Source organism: Lissotriton vulgaris, chromosome 7 (assembly GCF_964263255.1).
Source record: "Lissotriton vulgaris chromosome 7, aLisVul1.2, whole genome shotgun sequence".
Taxonomy (NCBI): domain Eukaryota; kingdom Metazoa; phylum Chordata; class Amphibia; order Caudata; family Salamandridae; genus Lissotriton; species Lissotriton vulgaris.
In genome coordinates, this window is record NC_141695.1 from 718342141 (window position 1) to 718366376 (window position 24236).

Below are 24236 nucleotides of genomic sequence, written 5' to 3' on the forward strand. Positions count from 1 at the left end.
AGTTCCTTTTCAGCAGAGAGGTCAAGGTCTGTACTCTCGATTCTTTCTCGTAAAGAAAAAAGGTCCAGTTACAGAGTTCAGACCCATTCTGGATTTGAGACGATTGAACAAATTCATTCGGAAGGAAAGGTTTCGAATGCTGGCTCTTCACCAGATCTTCCCTCAATTACACCAGGGGGATTGAATGTGCTCCATCGATCTGAAGGACGCTTATTTTCATATTCCGGTATCTAGAAAACATCGCAAATTTCTCAGGTTTCAAGTAGCGGCTCGTCATTATCAGTACGCAGTGCTCCCTTTTGGCCTGTGATCAGCTCCCAGAACATTTTCAAAATGTATGGTGGTAGTGGCGGTTTGTCTTCGAAAGAGGTGGATTTTCATATATCCGTACTTAGACGACTGGCTTCTGAAGAGTTCATCCCCATCGCTTCTAGAAGAACATCTGTCTATATGCCTCCAACTCATGTACAAGTTGGGTCTGCAAGTCAACTACAAGAAGTCCATAATGAACCCCACCCAGAAGATCCACTACCTGGGTGCTCAGTTGGACATGGAAGAAGAAAACGTGTGTCCTTCGGAGGAGAGGTGGTCATCCATCAAGGCGAAGTGTTTGCTTCTCCTTCAGTCTGCACGTCCGACAGTTCGGCAAGTGTCCTCTCTCCTGGGGTCCATGGCGTCGTGCATTTTCATCGTGCCAAACGCATGTTTGCAGATGTGTCCTCTACAACAGTGTCTGGAAGATCAGTGGAAACAAAGGACGGGATGCTGGGAGGACCGAATTCATCTCCAACAGTCTGCAAGAGATTCAATCCGGTGGTGGATGAAGAAGGTGCACGTGATGAAGGGAGTTCCTTTTCATCAGGACCCACCAACGCAGACTCTGATAACAGATGCTTCTCTCCAAGGCTGGGGGGCGCATATGGGCCCTCTGCAGGTACAAGGGCTATGGTCAGACTTCGAGAAAGGATATCACATCAATCTACTCAAACTCAAAGCGGTTAATCTTGCTCTCAAGTCCCTGGTGCCATCGCTTCAGGCTCGGTCCCTCCTGGTGCAAACAGACAATACAACGACAATGTATTACTTAAACAAGCAGGGGGGTACCAGATCCAGGACTCTTTCCATAGAAGCCCAGACCATCTGGCATTGGTTACTTGCACGAGACCTGTCCATAACAGCAATTCACCTACCGGGGAGTCTCAACTCACAGGCGGACGACCTCCGCAGAGACTTCGTCGAAGCGCACGACTGGGTTCTCAACGAAGACGTCGCGCACAGCATTTTCCAGGATTGGGGAACACCAGACATTGATCTGTTCGCAGACGCGGCAAACGCAAAATGCCCCGTCTTCGCGTCCAGGTTCTACCAGAAAGGGTCTCAAGGGAATGCCCTTTTGATAGACTGGTGTCAAAACTTGCTGTACGCTTTTCCACCGACATCGTTGATACCAGCAGTGATCAATCGGCTGTACAAGACTCACTCCAGAATGATACTGATTTGCCCAGAATGGCCACGCCAGTGGTGGTTCCCAGATCTCCTTCAGTTGTCAATAACACCACACAGGAGATTGCTGTGTCGCCCGGATCTTCTGTTCAAGCAGAAGGGGCGAGTGTTTCATCCCAATCTGCCCTCCCTGCGCTTGGCAGTATGGCTCCTGAAGTCCTCAAGTACGGGCTCTTACAGCTGAATCCGGAGTGTATGAACATCCTTAAGGAGGCAAAGCGGCCTTCTACGAGACAATCCTACGGATTTAAGTGGAAACGCTTTTACCTTTGGTGTCAGAGTAAGGGTCTTGACCCTATTCATGGTCAAGAACAGGTGATCTTGCCTTATATTCTTTACCTTGCTGAATCTGGTTTGCAGTTTAATTCCATTAAAGTCCATCTTTCTGCAATAACTGCTTATAGAAAATCGCCATGTGGTGTTGACTAAGTTAATGGGTCCCCCATTTGATCCCATACAAAAAGCGTCTTTGCAACACCTGTCTTGGAAAGTAGCGTTCCTGGTGGCCATCACTTCTGCTCGTAGTGTGAGCGAAATCCAGGCTTTGTGTTGCAATGAACCGTACACAGTCTTTCATGGAAACAGAGTGGTGCTCAGGACTCATCCTGCTTGCCTACCTAAGGTGGTGTCGGATTTTCATATTAACCAATCCATAACATTGCCTACTTTCTTTCCGAGCCCTTCGAGTCCGGCAGAACGGACTTTACATTCATTAGATCTAAAAAGGGTTTGAAATTTTACTTAGATAAAACAAAGTCTTTGAGACACACGGACCGTCTGTTTGTGAACTATGGTCCTACGAATACTGGTTTGGCAGCATCCAAGAGATCCATTTCTAGGTGGATAGTGCCATGTATCTTACTGGCTTATCAGCTAGCCCACAAGTCTTTATCAGGTAGACATAGGGCTCATTCTACGAGGGGAAAAGCTTCTACCACAGCTCTCCTTAGGAATGTGGCTATGTCAGAGATATGTAAAGCAGCTACTTGGCATTCAGTGCATACGTTTACACGCCATTACTGTTTGGATTCTGATGCGCAGACTGATGCACAAGTGGGACAAGCATCACTCAGAAATTTGTTTGCTAATTCTAGTTAAACACTGTGATTTTAAAGTGTGGCTATGCTTTTATCTGTTCGCCCGCTTCTGGGGGGTATGAGCTTGCTACTCTATTCAGTGCTTATGACTATTAATGAGTATTCCCTGGAAGAGAATGATTAGTTACTTACCTGTAATCCTAGTTCTCTTCCAGGGGTATGCTCTTTAAAGTCATAAGCACCCTCCTGCCTCCCCCGGCGAGCAGTAGCATTGAGGTTTGTCATTTTCAATATGTGTTATGAAGGTTTTAAGTGCAGATTCCTGCTAAAGTTTACTGTACCGTACAAAATAACTGACCTAACTGTCACCTGTGGTGCATGATGGGAACAGAGTTCTCCTGGAGGCCTTAAAAGCAAAGTGTGCAGATTCTCTGGGGCCTTAAAGGCAAGGTGCCAGTCTGATTTTCTGTACACATACATTTTTTCATATGCAGCCTTTTTAGGCTAATAACTGTTTACAACAGGTTCTTTGATGAAAATAAAAGGTTTTTCATGGTTATGAAATGCATTTTAGACTCATGCCTGTTTATTGCATTTATATACAGCATATTTTCATGCTTCAGAACGTGTGTAAGGTTTGGTTTGATTAGCCTATGTATTAATGTTAGGCTGCATATTATGGTTATTATACATGTATATGTGTATAATTATTTAGTACTATGTACTTTTGGTTATATTTACACATATATATGTATATTGTTTATGTGTTCCGGGTCCCCGCTCATGGGCGGAGATAATTCAGTGCTTATGACTTTAATGAGTATACCCCTGGAAGAGAACTAGGATTACAGGTAAGTAACTAATCCTTATTTGCAAAGTGCATGCCTGTAGATTTTGAACCCTAGTTCTGTCGGCACCTAGGGAAACCTAGCAAACCTTTACACTTTTGAAAACTAGACACCCAGGGGAATCCAGGATGGGGTCACTTGTCTGGCTTCCACCAGGTTCTGTTACCCAGAATCCCTTGCAAACCTCAAACTTTGTAAGCCAAAAACACATCTTCCTCACATATCTGTGGTGGAAAATTATGGAATCTGCGTAGATCCACAAATGTCCTACCACCCAGCGTTCCCCCCAGGTGTCCCGATAAAAATGGTACCTCACTCATGTGGATGCCCCAAGTACTCGCGATAGGCAAGGGCCCAAAACGTATTGAGTAGACCACAAAATGACCTATCACAAAACAACATGGTTTTGCAAGGGGAGTTACCTGGGTTTTTGGCTCCAGGCTCGGCGGCCATCTTGGGATACCTACCAAACCCACACATTTCTGAAAACTAGACAGCCAGGGGAGTCCAGCAAGGTATGGCTTGTGTGGGTCCCCTAACGTTTTCCTATCCAGAATCCCCTGCAAACCTCAAATTTAGCTTAACAGATCACTTTTTCCATACATTTTTGTGTGAGGGGGAAAACTGGGGCTACTGCCCTGATATGCCCCTGAGGGGGGCAGAAAGACTATGGCTATTAATTCTGGGCAGCCCCCACCTCTACATATAAAATATCCAGCATAATCGCTGGCGCATAGTGGGCTCTCTGCCCTCCGGAGGCAGATCAGGGGCTACTGCCTTCATTTGCCTCCCGGGAGGGGCAGAAAAACTGTGGCATCTTTTTTTGGGGGGGTGGCGTCAATGGCATGCCCATCTTGGGCAACACCCATCCCTAAATTCATCTGGAGAAAACCTTGTGTCTAGTGGGCTTTCTGGCCCCATGGGGGGGGGCAGAAAGACTGTACTTTTGCTGCGGGCGTTGGTGGCATTGGCATGCCCGTATTGTGCAGCCCCCACCCTAAATTAGAATTAGGAAAAAATCCATGCTATCTCTTGGGCTTTCTGTACCCCCCCACCCCTGGGGGCAAAAAGACTATCATTTTGCAGCTGGGTGGGGGCATTGGCATGCCTATATTGGACTGCCCCCAACCCTAATTAACTTTAAAAACAAATCCCTGGTTTCTAGTGGGCTTTCTGCCCCACAGGGGGGGCAGAAAGACTACATTTACTCAAAATATTAGGGGGGAGCAAAGACCCTTGCCCATGGGACTGCTCCCCCTCCGAGGATTCTAGTGGGTCGATCCACTAGGATGGGGAGATTATCCCCTTTCCAATGATACCCCTCCCATCTTTCTACATGCTCTGGGGGCTGAGATAGCCCTCATAGCACACAGAAAGTGAAACTGAAATGAGCCTCAAGGCTCATTTCAGTTTCACTGAAATGACGTCAGTGCGACGGTGAGCTGATAGTCATTTCAGGGAAACCATCTGCACAGCCTCAGGAGCTGGGGAAGCTCTTCCCCAGCTCCTGATGCTGTTTGGAGGGGCGGGGAAAGAAATCCCTCTGGTACCCGTACCAGAGGGATTTCTAGTGCCAATGCGAGACCTATTGCATTGCAAAAAAACTCTCCCTGACCAAATTGCTGGGTCCCTCTAGTTCCAGTCCGCTTCAGTTTTCACTTTCCATTTACTCTACCTCTGTAATCCCTCTTCTTGGGTGTCTGCTTCACCCTGCTGACTGGGCAAGAGATATTGGATCATGCTTCCTTGTACATAGCTCCTATCCGTTTCTCCTATTGCAGAGCTCAATGGAAATAAGATATAGTGTATAAAATACATATATTCAACCATGGTACTTATTGAGAAGCTTTGCATTTTTGTATCTTTGTATGTCGGAGCTCCACCCGCTTTGTTGGAAAGGTGGAGAATGAGCATGTGTAATAGGACCTGAAAGATGATGAAATATGCCTGGGCAGGGCAAAGCCAGAGGAGAAATCTGGTGCCTAGCGGTCCTGACGTGCAAATCAGTCATCCAACCATAGTATATGGATGAAAGACTAATCTAACCATTTAGTAGTCGATTCCCTCCAAAGTTTGAACCAGGATAGCAGGCACTTGGAAACTCCAGTTTTATCTTGTTAATCTGATTTTAGATCTTGTGGCCAAAAAAATATCAATCTATTCTCAAACTTTAAAAGGGTAGGAAGCCAGACTCACTGGCGAGCCGGAGATCGAATGTGAATGCCCAATGGGCCTCTTTTGGGAAGTAGAACTGGCACTGCAGGGTGAACCAACTGCTGGGTTAAGGTGCCCAATAACGACACAGAGGACCCAGAAAAGATATTGGTTGATATACACAGCAGGACAGTGGCCATGGAATTCGGAGTCTGCTAAGGATGGTGTAGCAACCTACCATATCAACTAGCCCTTAAAATGAATGGTGCTGGGTGAACCGCAAGTTCGAAGGGCACCCGGTGCTAAATTGCCCTATTCTGGGTCAGTGTTTCGTAAGTAGCAGAGACGCAACCCTACTGCAATCTATTGAAGGTATTTTCTGAGCCAAGCTTTTATGTTGTGGCCCCCTTGAGTCCTTCTGCTGCCAGACTAGCAATAGGGACTGATGGGATATGTGCCCATGTGAGATGGCCTCCACCATGAAATGTAGCACAGCACAGACCCCTGCTCAGTGCCACCTGCTAAAGGTATGGGGGCACGATTCATCGCAGGTCATCAGGATGACCAGATGGCCAAAGCGAGTCACCTGGAGGCAAAAAGCCAGTGGCTGGATCTAGGAAAGAGCCTCCAGAATGCTGGCTATGTCGTCTACTGCTGCCTAGGCACTCTAGTTGCCAGTTCAGCAAGAGCTATCTGGTTGCGGGGTTGGCCAACCAAATAACCAGTCAGTGGGTAGCTGACTAAATGACCAGCAGGCCAGCAGACATGACTAACTCTGATTTTTGTTTCCGTCCATGGGTTCTGTAAGCCTCCAGTTTGTGGGGCCTTACAGAACCCATTGTGGGGCTTTTATTGTGAATATTTGGCTGTCCCACAGGCGGGCATGAGGATGGAGAAAATGAAAAAGAACACAGACAGAGTAAAAGTCATGCAGGCAGTCCAGATACAAACTGGCAAGATTGGTTTTCAGTGCCAATATTCATGGTGTGGGAGCACCAACGCTGTAGCAACGCCACGGTATTCCAGCTTTAGGCATCAGCCATTTCAAGATGACCACCCAGCAGGACGTCATTCCATTGCTAAGTGCAGATCATGTGGCAACCCTTGATGTCAAAGATGGATTTTTGCACATCCTGATCCACTCAGCGCATTATTCTTTCCTCAGATTCAATGTAAGTTGACAGCTCTATCAGTTCCAAGTACTGTCCTTCAGGGTTACTACATCACCATGGGTATAAACGAAATGCCTAGCAGTGTTTGCACAACACCTGCACTGCAACACCATTCATGTGCTTCTGTACCTGTTCGATTGGCTGACAGAGAACCATTCACAAACAGTGTCTATTGCATACTCCGACAGATGTGTCGCTTCTTCACGGGTTAGGTTTCACAGTCAATGCCAAAATCTCACACTTTTGCATGCAGCAGATACAGACTTTTCTAGGGGCGGCGTTAAACACGGGAACAGACAAAGCCTATTCCAACCAAGAGAAAGTGATGTCCCTTCAGAGGCAGCAATCTCATTATCAGACATTACATCTCTAACAGTGAGAACAATCATGAAATTGGTGATGATAGCCCTAGTGCACTGCAATAGTGCCACACACTCAACTGCAGATACATGCACAACAGGAGTGTCTGAGCACATAGTTGGCCGACCCTCAAGCGAAAGTGATTATTACCACAGACGCGTTTTTCTCAGGATGGGGAGGCCATCTAGACAACCTGACTGTTGACTGTACATGGAGCAGCAACAACAGAAAATGCTTATCAATTTCTTAACATTGACAACAGTACAATTAACACTCAGAGAATTTTACAGGTAGATTTGCAACCAGACAAAACAAATCGGAGGAATTCACTCCACTGAGCGGCCAGCAAAGGCACAATCAATATGACATTGGGTCTATCCTCATTACATTTTGCTCCTAGTTGTGGCATCTGCTGGGTGAGGGAGGGGGACAAGGACGCTTCAGACCTGTCAAATGGGTAGACAAGCGGGAGATGAACCCCCAAGTATGCAATAGTTCTTTCAGAAATGAGTGACACCCAAAACCAATCTGTTCGCCACTGTAGAAAACACAAAATGCCAACGGTTCGCACCCACGTCTGTGGGCAATGCACTATGAATGAACTGGTGAGGGATATTTGCCTACACATTTCCTCCACTACCTATGATCCCTTATGCAGTGAGGAAGTGGAGACAAATGCAATGAGACTCCTTATCGCTCAGATATTGGCAAGATAGCCTTGGTACTCACTGTTCTAGAAACATCTGTCCACCTGCATGAGAAGTTGTCCAGCACCAGGATTAGCTGAGACATACACATTTCAGGAAAATGAACTTTTCAATTTGTCAGTTCACGCAAACCCGGTACAAAGTGTTAGTAAGCCTGTCCATCTGTGTCTGGTTTCATTTTTTAACAGGGTTCCCAGCTCAGGTAATCATTTAGCAAATAGAGACAACATTTTGACACCCGTAAAACACTTGAGAATCTTCATGACAAATAGTACACAGCAGAGTAAAAGTACCTAATCGAGAGAGGAAAAGAAATTCTTCGATAGACTTCAGAAAGATCATCATCATGTCTGGTGCCACCCGCACCATCTCAGGATAATGTGTGTGGCAGAAGGGGGCCAAATCCCTCTTAGATTTCTTGTGCTTTGTCGAGATAAATATCTACCTCTATTTTTTTATCTGGAATTGGACTGGGGCCAAACCTTTCACTTGGACTGGTGTTGTCCTGGACCTTCTGGTGTTTGGTGATGTAAAGTTTTGCCTCAATGTCTCATATGGCCTTTGGGTTCATTGACACACAAGCACTGCAGACCATAGAGTGTGACTCAAACCCAGGCACCACAGGAAGATCTTATGATATGATCAGTCCTTACATGGCTTAAAATCTGTTGTTATGGAAGGTGACATTTTCCGTGCATACTGTTCAATTTGTAGAGGTAAGGGTCTCAAAGAGAGGAGAGGTAGATCTGATCAAATCCGCTGGCCCGAAAAGGAAGGAACTGACGTGAGTCAGGACTGGAGCCTATAAAGGCGCCATGCGTAATTTTGGGAGCAGCACATCTTTTGTTCGGAGCCGCACAGTACAACCTGCTGACATGCAGAAGTACTGCTGAAATGTTGCCAAATCCAGTATTACGCCTGGTGAATGGTGAAAAGATGAGGAATCTGCAACTAACCATCTCTGTCAGAAGCACCTTTTCACACTGGCGAAGCAAGGTTGGAATGCCTTTGCTGGAGGCTCTTTGGGACAAGGCAAGTATGTGCAAGGAGCCCAGGGCTCTACCCCTTAACCTGCCAAAGCTCTGATCTTGGGCCTGGTCTGTGCGTATTAACCAAGGCAGGGATGAGGGACTTTTACAGGCCGGGCACTAAACTTAGACTTCTTCCTGTGCTTTCATAATAAAGTGAATGCCCTGGGCTGTGTCTATGCCCAAGGCCTGGAATCACCTTCTATACCCCACCCCCTCTTGAATATAGAGAAGCCTTCAGGACAAACAGAAACTGCTGGACACAGTGTATGTTTGCTTATTTTTATGAGGCCATGCCATTGGTTTGGATGGCTGCCATTCCAAGGGCCTTGAGATTAGTAGTGCTGTGTTTTGTAATATGCCAAGACCCTCTAAATGCGGTACTGGGCTAGGCTTTACCTCTGTGAGCTACTTCAAGGGTGCTAGTGAGCTACCAGTAGCACCCAAGCTACTCGTTGCAGGCACCTGGTTTATCTGAATACAAAGTAAAGAGCCTGCCATGGAGGCTCAGTTCATCCAAAAACAATTGAGGAAGTATAGAGGAAGTGGTGATAGAATCACCCTCCAGACAGGTATGCAAAAACAAAGAGATTCTATCAGTATGAAAAAAGGGGGGAAAGAATTCTAATTCTTTGTGCTTTTTTGTGTTTTTTTAAATATGCAGTGAAAAAGATGGTGAGAGACTCCCTTTGCAAGTGGCAAATGGAGAGCACTATGTTTTTAAAATACCCCTCACACACTAAGAATCCCTTAGTGTCATGCTTCATCATGGTGGTCTTCCCGTCCCTCTACGGGGCGGGGCGTGCTGCGAGCTACGCGGGAGCACTTGTATTTTGATGGTAGGTTATGTGTGGTGTAAGGGTAGTGTAGAAGTGATAAGTGATAGGGGTGTAGGTACCTAAATTAGTGGATGCAAATGGTAAAAAAATAAAAATAAAAATTCCCTGGCTAGTGGAAGGAATTAATTTATGGATTCCCTAGCTGGGAACGTTAAAAGGGGGGTTCGTGTAGTGGAACAGAATATATTTAACCACCTGGTCAACACAAAAAAAGCACAAAGAATTAAAATTCTTTCCCCCCTTTTTTCATACTGATAGAATCTCTTTGTTTTTGCGGCTCAGTTCATCACCAGGTGTTGCCCACTGGTGATTTGTGCTATAGAGGTATGAAGGTTAAGACGAAAGCACCATATACAGGCACGGTCAAAGGAACATATTGAGCGCACAAATCACCCCAAAAGGTCTCTTGGCGTTTGCAGAACTCCAACAGACTGATGGTCAGAAATGGGCAGCTTTATTTCTGATCAAATAACGTCTTTAATTCCTTCCGAAAATTCTTGTGATCAGCGATAGAGAAAAGATAAGACCGAAGCTTATTCTAAAGGTGGGGAGCAAGAAAAGAAAAGGATCGTCCCCTGCATCGTACAGTGCAGATTCGTAGTGGGGTGAGAGAGGATTTTGAGCGGGACCTCAACTGTCTTCCTGGCTGATACCTGTTAAGCTTTTTCGCTAGATAATGGGGTCCTGTTCCATAATGGATCTTGTGGGTGATGCAAATAATTTTAAAGCGGCCTCTGAAGGGTCCTCAGACTGGGAGCTGACTGAGATCTCAGTGGAAAATGTAAGACCAGTCTAGCAGCATTCTTCTGCAAAATCTGCAGTTTGGAAAAAAGATCTTTATTTAGGGAAGCTAATAAAGCATTCCCATAGTCCAGGCAGCTTACGATAAGACCCTGCACCAAAGGTTTCCTGGATTCAGTTGGTATTCATTTGAAGATTTTACTTAGTTTCCGCAGGATCCCATAGTGCGTGCCTAATACGAGGTTGACACTATTTTTCATGGACAGTTTGTTATCAATGGTTATCGCAAGATTCCGCACTGCTTTGTTAGGGAATGGGCATGGGCCCAATACCTGGGGCCACCACTCATTAGACCAATACTTTTCCGCCATATGCCACCAGGAGGATACGATTGGTTAAAATAATTGCCAACTGCTCAAATTTAAGTGATGGTGCATTGAAAATGACATAGCTCATGGCTCAATAAGCTTTTGGGTAGGTAAAGACCACAATGGAGAAGTATGGCTCACTGGTTAGAAGCGGCAGACACTGAAGCAGAGGTCGCCCGGCACCAGGGTTCAATTCCCGAAGCGGCAGGGTCTTGGGTCAATGTCCGCGGACTCGATAATTCTCGCCTAGGTGCCTACGCTAACCATGGGTCCCACTCTGCAACTCTGGACAATAGCTTCCTTAATCTCCACAACGGCCCTAGCAGCGCCGGGGATGCTTGGCTTCACCTTGGGGGTGCCCTCTCACAGGGAAAGCCAGGATGGGTTCCCCAGCGGTATACAGCACCAGGATGCCCCGGGTGATGGGGTAACAGTGCGCTTTACAAGTATACATACATTTACAATGCATAAAGAAAATGAGGCGAGTGTACCAACTCACCTCTAACTGATGCTTCAGATGTCGATGGTATTTCTTCTAATGTACAGTAGCTGAAGCTATACTCATTAGCTAACAAAGTTCCTCTATGCATGTGTTTACTAGTTGTCCTACTTGTATGATATAGAAAAGCAAACGTTGTGATTATTTCCCATGTATTAATTTCGATGTTTAATTCATCTTTGTGTCAGCACACTTACAATTGATAGAAAAAGGCTCCCTGTTTGTAATCAGTCAGCCAGGGATACCAGTTCTTTTAATAAGTTGTATAATATATATATTTTTCATTTCGAATTTGAAGCATATACAACAAGCCACTACACCCTGAGTTAACTTTTGGAGTAGTTACTGATTAACATCAGAGTTTGAAAATCCACACACCATCCTAAATGCTGTAACAATTTTACAGATACGTTTTACTTTAGCTTTTCTTAAAACCCTCATCATTATTAAAAAAAAACTGGAGATTCCGACAACAAATTCATTAGTTGACATGCTAATTTTTTTGTTAAAGTACATGATATGCAGCATTGCTTTCAACATAGGTCTTTGTAACAGTAAGGTGTGTAAAACAGCATTCTTGAGTCACAAAAGGAAAATGATTACAGGCTTAAAATAATATATCCCCATAAGTGTTAATAGTCGTTTCTTACATCTTGGTCCAGTGGGAGTCGATAAGATCTCTAGAATAACTTTATAAATACACATTTAAATAAATATAACACTCTAAAAACAGAAAGGCAAATTACTTTGGAGCGTATGCAAATACGTCTGTCTGGAATTTCATTATAAATAACTGGCCATAAAACCGAACTGTTGATGTCAAATGCACTTTGCTAGGTTTAAAATCCTGGTCTTCTGTATGTATCATGCTATCAAGATAAGGCCAATTTATTTTCGGTACAGCATTTACATTTATAGCATTTTCAATACCCTGCTGCTTTGTAAGCTACAGATGCTCCCAGATGTGATGAAGCAGGATACAAACGATGTATGATTTGTTGTTTTGCCGTTGCCAGAAGGTAAAGCAAATGCCTAGTTTGTTCATCTAAAATGAAATCTAGAGAGGAAACACAGCTGCCCACTATGGGCAAGTAAATTGTTAAGAAAATAGCAACCTTCTATGAAACAGTTAGTTTTTGGGTTTCACATTGCTAGATTATGCATTCCCTTTTAAGCGCACATTTTAAGGTAGTTGGTTCATTGTTGGTTCGCTGCATTATCTAAGTCTTGTTTGATTGGTGCAAATGTAAAATTATTTAAAAATTCATTTCATTACGATGTATTGATCCTTCAGATTTACAAAAATCCATTTCAAGAAAGTCATCTGGCACATCCTCGAAAACTTCTTTTTCGTTATGGGCCCCTTCTTCTATAGATTGTTTCGGCTTACGTCTGCAGAGGCCTTTCTTGCAGGGCCTTACTAAGGCCAGACATATGGCTGCTAGCGCCATGCCAATGGCACAGGAGTAGAATGCTGACCCATAATTCTCAGTTTGATCCACAAGGACACCTAGAGTATAAAGATAATATGGTTTTCATTAGTAAGAAAGTAATTATATTTGTAACTGTCACCACATTACATGAAAAGTTATTTCTCCAATCTGACTGAATTGAAAAACATTACTTTTTGTGAACTTAATCATTTCTTGCCAATCAATAGATAAAAGTTAATTCTATACATTACTTGTGGGAAACCAGTTTTTACTAACAAAGTTGGAATGAGGCATATAAATGTTACCATCCCTATGAATTGTCGACCAGAATTCACTTTAAGGCTTTGTTCCCATACACTACAGATTTTTACTCCACCGTCTATTAAATGATATATAATATGTAACCTGCTGGACAGTGCGTATTATTAAAGTTACAGATCCCTTTTCTGAGAGATACTGGGCAACCTGCAACTGTGGCTCCTCATATGGCTTAATGTAACCAATTATTGTGTCAACTCTGACGTTTTGTATCACCTTCAGTTAAGTTAGATAGAAAGCCTCAAATCTTTATGGGTTGTGCTCAGAGAAACTGTTTTCCATTCAGTTTGATTGAGATGCAACAAATGAACAGGGAAATATGGTCTTGCCACATTTCGTATGTAATCCAGGTGTACTCTACAATATGTGCATGTTTTGAAATTGTGACATTACATTGAGAAGATTAAGATTATCCCCCAGATCAACATGTTTCTACTAATCTTGTACAAGAGAAAGATATTAGCACTATGCCATTTTAAGCCATTCTACAAATAGCTTTGCTCTCTAAAAGATCTGTAGAATATTCTAGATACGGGGCATAGTCTTAAACTTCTGAATATACTGTTACCAGTATGCTTTAAGCCTTACATTGTATGCACTAGATGTGGCCAATAATGTGTACTATTTTCTTACAAGCAAATACTGGATTCCATAAATCTACCAGCATTCAAGAATTTGAAGCACAAAATAGTTGGGAATGCTTAATTTGATATGAAATTAACATGTTTTGGAATCCAAACAAGCTTTGAAAAAACATGTGAAATAATGAAATAGGGACAAGCGACCGTGGAGTTCTGTATTTTAAACCTTAACTGTATTTAGAACTGGGTTTCGTGAATTTGGATGAGACTTGTAAAACGAACTAGAGATTGACAAATTGATACTGCTGCTCTCTTAGTTAAATTTTAGACTTCTAAGGTTCATCAATACATCAATAAATTGTTTCAGTGTATTCGCAGGAGCTCAATATAAATCCTGCGAATACACTGAAATGATTTACATTTGGGATGTTAAGGTTACAGAGCTTCAGGTGTTAACTAAAATGGGATGCACCACTGTCTACATTCAAGTCCTCTGTAAGGGAACTTGAATATTGAGTCAGTACCTTCCCTGGTGAATTTCTGGACCACTGGAGACTGTTTACCACATTGTCCCTTTGCACAAAGATAAAACCACCTACAAGCATACTCCAATTAGATAGATGGAGTTCCACATTTTTAGTTAAACTAAAAGTAAAACCGTCAAATACAAATTAAATAGCTGTTGCGAATTAAAACTAAATGGTTTTAGGTTTAGAAAAATGTAAAAGTAAACTTACCTCCAAGTGGTGGGCCAGCCAACCCAGCTATGCTCTGAATAAAAACATACACTCCAACTGCGGAAGACATCTTCTCGATTCCCACAACGTCATCATCTGCTAGCATTGGAATGTGGGTTCCTGCAACTGTCCCTAACATACATCCAAAAAATGCGCTGCACACCATCAGTCCCCAAAACTCTGTAGCGAAGGGAAAGGAAATGAGAGCCAAACATAACAAAACAACGAAAATGAGCTCAATATAAATCCTGCGAATGGGCTTCTTATTGAGAATCCAGCCTGCGCCAATTCTTCCGAAAACTTCAGCGATGGCCATAGCAGACAACATGTAGGCAGAGTGGTCTTTATCAATGTCAAGACTGATACCCAGTGGAATTATGTACAGAGAAGGGGCAAAAAATGCAAGTGTAGCAAAAAGGCCAAACAGAGCATAACAAATAAAACCACAGTTTTTCAAAATGGAAAAGTCTAAGAGTGTGACTTTGGGTTTCGCAACGGTACCACGTGCTTCTTCCATCATTTGGGAATTTTCCCGAGGGGCTACATATTTTGTCTCTGGTTTCAAGTTTTCATTTACTTTCTGAGGTGAGGTAGCTATTTCGACTCCAGAGTCTATGGAGTTAATTGAAGTAAGTGTTTTCTCATTTTCAAGTATGTACTCTGTTTCCACACACTTTTTGGGGGGATTTTTTGGAGTATCTTCAACTTGTAGTTTTTTTTGGATTTTCATTGGTCGTAGCAGAGATCCACAAACAACAATATTACATTGAAGTACACCAACAAGCAGGAGGCTTTGTCTCCAACCGAGGTGATCCTTTAGAGCAGTGATAGCTAGGGTAGAAAAAGAAAATCATGGCTGAACAACGTCGTTTCTTAACCTACAGACAATAATTGCAACCATATGTTAAAAATGCATCAAGCTTTTGACAACCTCTGTTACAATATGCTTGATTTAACTATTGAAATAATTTCCTTTTCAACTGCTTTGTTCATTTATTCAGTGGTACTAAAAAACGTATTTTAAGTTACAAGTAGCCTTTGAAAGAACGAAATAAATATGTCCCAGTTCTCTTGCACATTCTTAGGTAAGGAAGGAGGAATACTTATCAAAATATTGAGTTATGGGACACTACCTTTGACAATCCTTGTGTATTTCACGTTGGCAGTATTAGTGGTTTGTAGTTACTCTTAAAGTGAAGGGTCCACGAAGAGTTTGGGCTAACTTGGGTTAATGAAAGAGCAGGTGAGTTCAGACTCCTAGCTTGTTAGCCTTATGTTGGACTAGAGTGGGTGGGGACAAAACAGATTTTATTCTTTTCATGTCAACCTTTTACTTCATGTTTTTAACTTCTTGGTATCTTCAGCCGATGGCAAGAGAATTAGAATTTGTGTGTACAATATTGATATGAGGTTAGAAGTCTCCTCTAGTAATTTCCTGCAATTATTATTTCCCTATCAATAATGATTGGGACCGAAATATATACTACTCACTTTAATTTGTTCAGTTCTTGGAACGACTTCCTCTTTTTTTTTTTTTTTTACCTCTGACGACGACTGGCATTTACCGATCTCTAAACAGGACACAATGTATATGACGCCCTTCTGAACCTCACAAAATGTACCTCTGTTTTTGGATTTGGAACCTGGTTAGATCTGTGGTTACTCTACATGAACCTAGGTTGCTAGGCCCGTTGATTAACTGAAGCAGGACCGAAGAACATGTCAAAAGGTGACCTAATAAGCACAATTTGAATTAGAAAGACCTAGTACGAACATTCTGTCCAACATTGAAAGTATAACAGGTAATGTTTGAAAGATGCCACCAAAAAGTCTCTCCCATATTGTAATTATGTTTTTGTAACCGGATATAGATTTGTGTTGTTAAATTTGTTGATTTGATCACTTTCGCTACTGTAAGTTAAGATAAGACCATGACAAAACCCCTACAGTTTGCCATACATGCAACATGCAAACGTTTTCACTCTGGAAATGTTTTAGTCAGGCAACTTCTGTGCTCTGATAATAGTTAATCCAGATATTGATTCCTTGTCAGCTAAATTCCTCCACACAAGTCAAGACACCCCACAGTAATGATTGCCCATGTCGATATGTTGCCAACAGTATTAAAGATCGATTAGGCCTTGACCAAATTTCTCACAGTTCATTCTTGTGTATCTGGTGGAAAATGCATAACGAAAGACTAGTTATCATCCTAAGTGGGCACCTGGAGCATCCTTACCACTTCTGGTTAGGTCTCGCCTGTTGATGCGCATGCGCATCGAGCAAGCGAGACTATGGGGGCTTATCCACTCTTTATCCACTGCAAGGAATCGTGGCGATTCCTTGCAGTGCCCGTGACTTTTAAGCTCAATGCGCATGCGCATTGAGCTTAAAAGCGCGTGCACGTCCGTCTTGTTTTACCCGCTCCGCCCCCTCCCCTTCCCGCCGTGTCGCATTTCTCCTCCCCCCTCCCCTCTCTTCCCTCCGTCTTGTTTGTTTATTTTACCCGCTCCGCCCCTCCCCTTCCCGCCGTGTCGCATTTCTCCTCCCCCCTCCCCTCTCTTCCCTCCGTCTTGTTTGTTTATTTTACCCGCTCCGCCCCCTCCCCTGCCCGCCGTGTCGCATTTTTTTTAAAATCCCCACTTCCCCCCTACCCCCCATCAATGCCAACACTGACGCCGTGCTCTGCTGCTTGTTTTTTTCTTCCTCACTTCTAGCTGCTGCAATTCCAGTCCAGCAGCCTGGGCGACGGAGGGAGGATTTGCAAGCAGAGCTGCTCCCATTTGCAATCAATTTCCGTAGAATTTGCCAATGATTTAAATGCTTACTTTTTTCCGCATTTTTGTTAGCACAGAGCTGTGGCATTATCGAACCGGCGTCGATCTCTTTCTGCTTACTCAACAAGGCGCACTGTTGACAAACACTGATGAGCCAACTGGTTTAACGAGGATAGCGATGTTGGCCACCCCTCACCCTCACTCACCCTCACCCTCACCCTCACTCACCCTCAACCCCTCACCCTCACTCACCCTCAACCCCTCACCCTCACTCACCCTCAACCCCTCACCCTCACTCACCCTCACCCTCGACCCCTCCCCCTCAACACCTCACCCTCACCCTCACTCACCCTCACTCACCCTCAACCCCTCACCCACACTCACCCTCAACCCCTCACCCTCAACCCCTCACCCTCACTCACCCTCAACCCCTCAGCCTTAACCCCTCACCCTCACTCACCCTCAACCCCTCACCCTCACTCACCCTCAACCCCTCACTCACCCTCACCCTCACTCACCCTCAACACCTCACCCTCACTCACCCTCAACCCCTCACCATCAACCCCTCACTCACCCTCACTCTCACTCATCCTCACTCACCCTCAACCACTCACCCTCACTCACCCTCACTCCCCCTCAACCCCTCACCCTCACTCACCATCAACCCCTCACCCTCACTCACACTCAACCCCTCACCCTCACTCACCCTCAACCCCTCACCCTCAACCCCTCACCCTCACTCACCCTCAACCCCTCCCCCTCGACCCCTCCCCCTCAACCCCTCACCCTCACTTACCCTCACTCACCCTCACTCACCCTCACTCACCCTCACTCACCCTCAACCCCTCACCCTCACTCACCCTCAACCCCTCACCCTCAACCCCTCACTCACCCTCAACCCCTCACCCTCAACCCCTCACCCTCACTCACCCTCACCCTCACTCACCCTCAACCCCTCACCCTCACTCACCCTCACTCACCCTCACCCTCACTCACCCTCAACCCCTCACCCTCACTCACCCTCAACCCCTCACCCCCTCACCCTCACTCACCCTCAACCCCTCACCCTCAACCCCTCACTCACCCTCACTCTCACTCACCCTCACTCACCCTCAACCCCTCACCCTCACTCACCTTCAACCCCTCACCCTCACTCACCCTCAACCCCTCACCCTCCCTCACCCTCAACCCCTCACCCTCAACCCCTCACCCTCACTCACCCTCACCCTCACTCACCCTCAACCCCTCACCCTCACTCACCATCAAACAATCACCCTCACTCACCCTCAACCCCTCACCCTCACTCACCCTCACCCTCACTCACCCTCACTCACCCTCACCCACCCTCACTCACCCTCACTCACCCTCAACCCCCCACCCTCACTCACCCTCACTCACCCTCACTCACCCTCACCCTCACTCACCCTCACTCACCCTCAACCCCTCACCCTCACTCACCCTCAACCCCTCACCCTCAACCCCTCACTCTCGCTCATCCTCACTCACCCTCAACCCCTCACCCTCACTCACCCTCATCCACCCTCAACCCCTCACCCTCACTCACCCTCAACCCCTCACCCTCAACCCCTCACCCTCACTCACCCTCACCCTCACTCACCCTCACTCACACTCACCCTCACTCACCCTCACCCTCACTCACCCTCACCCTCACCCACCCTCAACACCTCATCCTCACTCACCCTCACTCACCCTCAACCCCTCACCCTCACTCACCCTCAACCCCTCACCCTCACTCACACTCACTCACCCTCACCCTCACTCAACCCCTCACCCTCACTCACCCTCACCCACCCTCACCCCCTCACCATCACTCACCCTCACTCACCCTCACTCACCCTCACTCACCCTCACTCACCCTCACTCACCCTCAACCCCTCACTCACTCTCACCCTCACCCTCACTCACCCTCACTCAGCGCAACCACAGCATCTTAAACTAAATATATTTTATAAACTTTAAGCTATTGGCAATATAAAATAAAATCCATTTTATTTACGTATTAATTATTAATTTTTTTTTAAAGCCATTGATTTTTTTTATTTCAATACATATAAGTCACATATAAGTCCCGTTAATACAAAACATGTTGCTTTACAAATGCTAGAGGTGTCACATTTACAAAAATTATAACTATTGGCTTTGTAAAGAAGAAAGCTATTAATTTCGCTATTTAGAAAAAACAACACATAAATAAAAAACAAAAAAATAAATAACACCTATAGCTCAAACTTTACTACTGCGAGACCTATTGCATTTCCAATGCTTGTTTTTATAATGGCACAGTCTTCGCTTTGAATGTGATGAGGAAGGCACTCTAAGCAGGTCTCATGCAAACTAAATCTGTGGAATCTGGATGCAGTGATGTTGCAACAACACTTTTTTTCTTAATAGCCATTATTTATTTATTTTTTTATTTTATAAAGTTTTATATAGCGCGAACCAGATCCCGAGGGATATCAGAGCGCTTTACAGAAGGATGAAAGGGAGAGTAATAATCCAGTAACACTATCAAGTAAGAATGCCAAACAGTTGTAGTCACAACAATCATAGACAAATGATACACAGCGAGAAGAGAGGGAGAATAAAACTCCAGTACGATATCGAATAAGAATACCAAACAATTATAGTCACAATAATAACAAACAAATGATACATAGCGAGTAATGTGACTAACAGGTCAATAACAGGTTGCTGCTGGGGGCACACCTTACGTCCAAGAGGAGCAGAGAGCAACAACAACAAAAACACAGAAAAAACACTGGATGGTAACAAGGGTGTAAGGTCATTCAACACCTGTTGTAGGATCAGTGGTAATGCCAAATTAATGTAGAAGTTTGTTCATTAGGAAACTTTTGGCTTCAAGTTTGAAAGTAGTAATTGATGATATTCTGCGCAATTCCACTGGAAGAGAGTTCTTGATCTTTGGTGCAGTACCTGAGAAGGCTCAACGACAAGTTCTCTTTTTATTCATGATACAAGGTTTCAGAAGGAAGTTGTTAGTGCTTCTTGAGGCTCTCTCGCCTCATGATAATTCAAGCTTTTGTGCTAGGTACCTGGGGGTGTTGTCGTGCAGGGCTTTGTGTGCTAGAATGATCATCTTAAACTGGATTCGAACGTCATAGGGCAGCCATTTAAGAGACATTAGGACTGGTGAAATGTGCTCATTTCGTTTGGTACCAGTAATTAGTGGAGCCAGGGTGTATTTGGGAAGGCCACAGAGCGTAGCGCTGCCATAATCTAACCTTGGCAAGACCAGTGCTTGGTCCGCATGTTTGAAGTCATTTTGTGGAAGGAAGGGCTTGATATTTCTAAGTGTCCTCATCAAGTGATTAGCTCCCTTGCATACATTGCTGATATGATTTTTCATATTCAGGTGCTTGTCCAAGGTGATTCCAAATAATTTGGCAGAGTCTATGATTAGAGGGGTGCAATTAAAAGCAGTGAGGTTAGTCAGCCAAAGGCCTAGCTTGAAGGGGTGGTTCGGAGGAGAGATGAGAAGGAATTCCGTTTTGGAGGTGTTGAGCTTTGCATTAACCACAAAGCGATACATGGAACAGGGCCGCTCATCATCCGGAATAAAATCACCACATACATTCAATAAAGGAACCTCTGCTCTAGATTGGCACCTCGCCTCAAAATCCAACCCTACAAGAAAAAAAGCAAAGGTGGCACATCCTTTTCTAATCAAGCAGCCAAACTAGGGAACTCTTAACCCCCAAACATAAGATACATGGATAACTACCTTATCTTCAGAAGACTACTCAAGAGCTATCTCTTCCCCACATAGCCACCATACTCAAACATAAATATACTGAATATCCCTGTGTGTATAATCAGTTATTTGGATTATATAGGTGTTCCTATATAGGTATATTCCTTTGTATAAATGTGTATGATAATCTTGTTTTTAAATATGTACACTTTCAATAGTTCTGCTTAACGAATATGCATATTACTTATAGTTATATTTTTCTCTGTTTAATATGTATATACGTCACTGCATAAATTAGTACATTTTAATGACCATCTACAATTGCTTCACTATTAGGGAAAACACACATACATGCATGCACATATGTTATGTTAAAGTCTCTTGTAAGGCGCATGTATACCGATTGGTTTCTTGGCGCAGATTCTAGGATATGCTGGAGCCCTATTGATTTAGCATAAGGTTAGATTTCAGTCATAGGCTTGGGTATAATAACCATGTCTTGAGGAGCCTTTTGAACCTCAAAAGGTCTGTGCATGCTTTGATGTCAGATGGAAGGGAATTTCAGAATCTGGGTGCCAACACTGCAAACCTGCAACCACCTTGTCGCTTTAATTTGTTAGAAGATGTGGTCAAGAGGTTCATTTAGGATGAGCCGAGCGCATGTTTGCGAGTAGGTGTATGCCTTTGAATAAGGCTGTAACTTCTACTAAACTGTACTGGAGCCTTGGTGAAAAGACCAAATAACAGATTTCGCTAGGATTGCTTATAATCTTTGATATATTCTTGTCCCATTTTCGAAGTTATTTTATTCTAATACCCTCAGCAAGCTCCCACTTTATTGCTGCAGCAAGAGATACCTTTCTTTCTCCGGCATGTGCCACTGGTTTCCACTTATTGCAGGCCCTCATTCATCCAGGCCTAAATGTGACCCAAATTATTCAAGGATTGGTGTAATTACTGTTGTTGAAGTACAGAAGGCCAAATAGGCTGTTATTTTCCTTATGGATAGTGATATGGGTATAAACATGTCCTCGTTCCATTTTGTGTTTAAAGACTGATTTACAAACAAGGCCCCAGATCCACAGCCACTGCATCACGTGGCCATTGAAAGCGATGAGTTACATTTTAGTGTGTGTGTCCTTTTCAAGGGGGCTTCAGGGAGATGGTCTTGTCACGTTTTTAGGTTTCGCTGGGGGGCGGAGCCGTTAGGCTCCTCCTCCAGAGAAATCTATTGAGTACAGTAAGCACTCTGGAACACGCCCCCCCGTCCCATTTGCTAGCTCCATAAATGGAGCCTAGCCATTGGACGAGGGGCCTGTCCATCAATGCCGGACCAGACACGGGGGCGTTCCCGAGATTCTTTGGCTTTGGCGACGTCACGCGACGCCGGGAACGCCCCCGAGTCTGGTCCGGCCGGGCCGTGCTTGCTGCTGTCCTGCCTTGTGTCCCTCCTCCCGCCGTCCCCACGTTTCCCGCCTCCCTCCCGACGTCCGTGTCCTTTCCCGCCCCCCTCGTCCTCTCCCGCCCGCCCCCCTCGTCCTCTCCGAGGTTTCTCCGAGGTTTCTTCAGCCGGCCGGCCGGCCAATCCTAGTGCGGCCGGCCGGAAGTGCCCGCCCCCCCTGAGAAGTGTCAATACTCTCCCTGCCGAGTTAAAGAAGTGCATGTACTGCGACCCTGATTGTACCTGCAACTTAAAGCAATGCTCATCCCAGATCACCTGCATGCTTCTGACTTTCTCCATTTATTGATAATCAGCTGACCACCCGTGGGAGGTCACGCTGGCATTAGGCGAGTTTGAACTCCTTGCCTGGCAGTCACAGCAGACGTCAGCAATGAGCGAGTGACTCCATGGCCTGCCTTCAGTACTTCTAGGGTGCAGCGCATGACTGCCTGTCATTCACTGTTAGTACGTGTGTGGTGCCTCGGTCACCCTCGCGCCGCGGGGGGGCTTCATTAACCCCAATCGTTGTACGGATGCCCTTCCTCCGTCACCTCCAGCCCCCACCCCCTCGACGTGCAGTGTCAGCGCCCGGTCACGGCCGGTAAATGTGCGTCGACATGACAGGTAATGGATGCCCGGGGCCCTGCCTCGCGCAGACTGGATCCGTCCGCGCTCTCGTGTCCACTTGAGGAGCGGTGTCATCGGCGAGCAGGCTGGAGATGGACGACCTTTGCGTCGGAGGAGCTGCAGGCAGACGGGTGCTTGTCTGAGCGCAGTGGCCGCGGCATTAATAACCAGCCCTTGTTACCTTTCATGCTGCGCCAAGGTGACGGATCGCTCCGGAGCAGGACCCGTCTGCCTGGAGCTGCGCTGACGGACAAACCCCGCAGCACTGCGCCTTCTCGAAACCAGTCCCAGCTCACTGCATTCCTATGCCACTTTGAAGCGCTATGCTAAAGAATTCCCGGGTCTCCGCAGGGGCCGTTCATGGTAGTGGTGCAACAAGTGCCCTTGGCCTTAATTCATGGAAGGAGAAATGCCCTTCAGTCCCTTATTCAGGCAGTAATAGACGGAAATCATTGGGTGCTGTGGGCTCCTCACGCCCCTGTTCCCCGGTGCCACTGCACCTGCCGCACTAATGATATCTACGTCTTTGGTACTTGGTAGTGTGGTGTTCACGAGGCTGAAGGGTCAGTCGTGTAAACGGTCAGAGCTGCACTTCTGTACTGGGATAAGCGCCCTGCCAAGGAGGAAGTTTGATTATTAGGTCCATACATTGGGATGAGTGCTATGCTCAGGACCATGGACCATGGACTATGGGGCACCGGAAGACCAAATTATGCAGATGGGTTGACTAAATTAAGTAGCAATAAACAGCACATTTTATTGTGTAATGTCGTTATTAGTACCAGTTAAACTCTCAAATACAGCAATATGCAACAGAAAGGTGACTGTCAACTATTGTGAAGTGCCATCCACTCTGCGGCAACAAGTGTAATTGCGTTTTTAGTAACTTTTGAGCGAGAAACAATGCAGCCGATGATGAATTAATTGGCAAATCATTAATTATGCTGCAAACGTCACTGATGCAAAATCAAATAATTCCATTGGCCTTTGCTATGCTGTCCTTCCAATAATTATATCTCTCTAAGTTTCTTCACCTTACCCATCCTTTATGTTCTTCGTCCTTCACGCCTCTTCCCGACACACCTTCACACTTTTCCACAGCTCTCATAAACGTGGGGTTCATTTTCTCAGCATAACGAGGCCTGTGGCTTTTATCACCTCTTCAGCCTCCCCAGTACGCTGCCAGCTGCTCAAAATTTATATACACCTCACATTCCAATGGCATATGTCCCGGTCCTAATCGTGCAGCCTCAGTGTTTTCATTAGCCCCTGCGCTCCTCCTTACAACCCCTCGAAAAAAGTCCTCATCTTCTCCACTAATAGTCTATTTAAC

The 24236-nt window shown here is 45.1% G+C and overlaps 2 protein-coding genes across 4 annotated transcripts in view; one reads left to right on the forward strand and one right to left on the reverse strand.

Annotated features, from left to right (window-relative positions):
* The window catches only part of ARSG (arylsulfatase G), a 2325381-nt gene that overhangs the window by 243624 nt on the left and 2057521 nt on the right, over window positions 1-24236 (forward strand). The gene's annotated exons all lie outside the window — the stretch shown is intronic.
* Window positions 11734-24236, reverse strand: part of LOC147702317 (monocarboxylate transporter 7-like) — a 205006-nt gene continuing 192503 nt past the window's right edge. For both annotated transcript variants that reach the window (XM_086930951.1, XM_086930952.1), the window contains 2 exons: window positions 14326-15156; window positions 11734-12766 (listed from right to left, as the gene is read on the reverse strand). In XM_086930951.1, the coding sequence (XP_086787077.1) occupies window positions 12513-12766; window positions 14326-15156 (1085 nt within the window). In that variant the 3' untranslated portion in view covers window positions 11734-12512. The remainder of the gene's footprint in view (window positions 12767-14325; window positions 15157-24236) is intronic.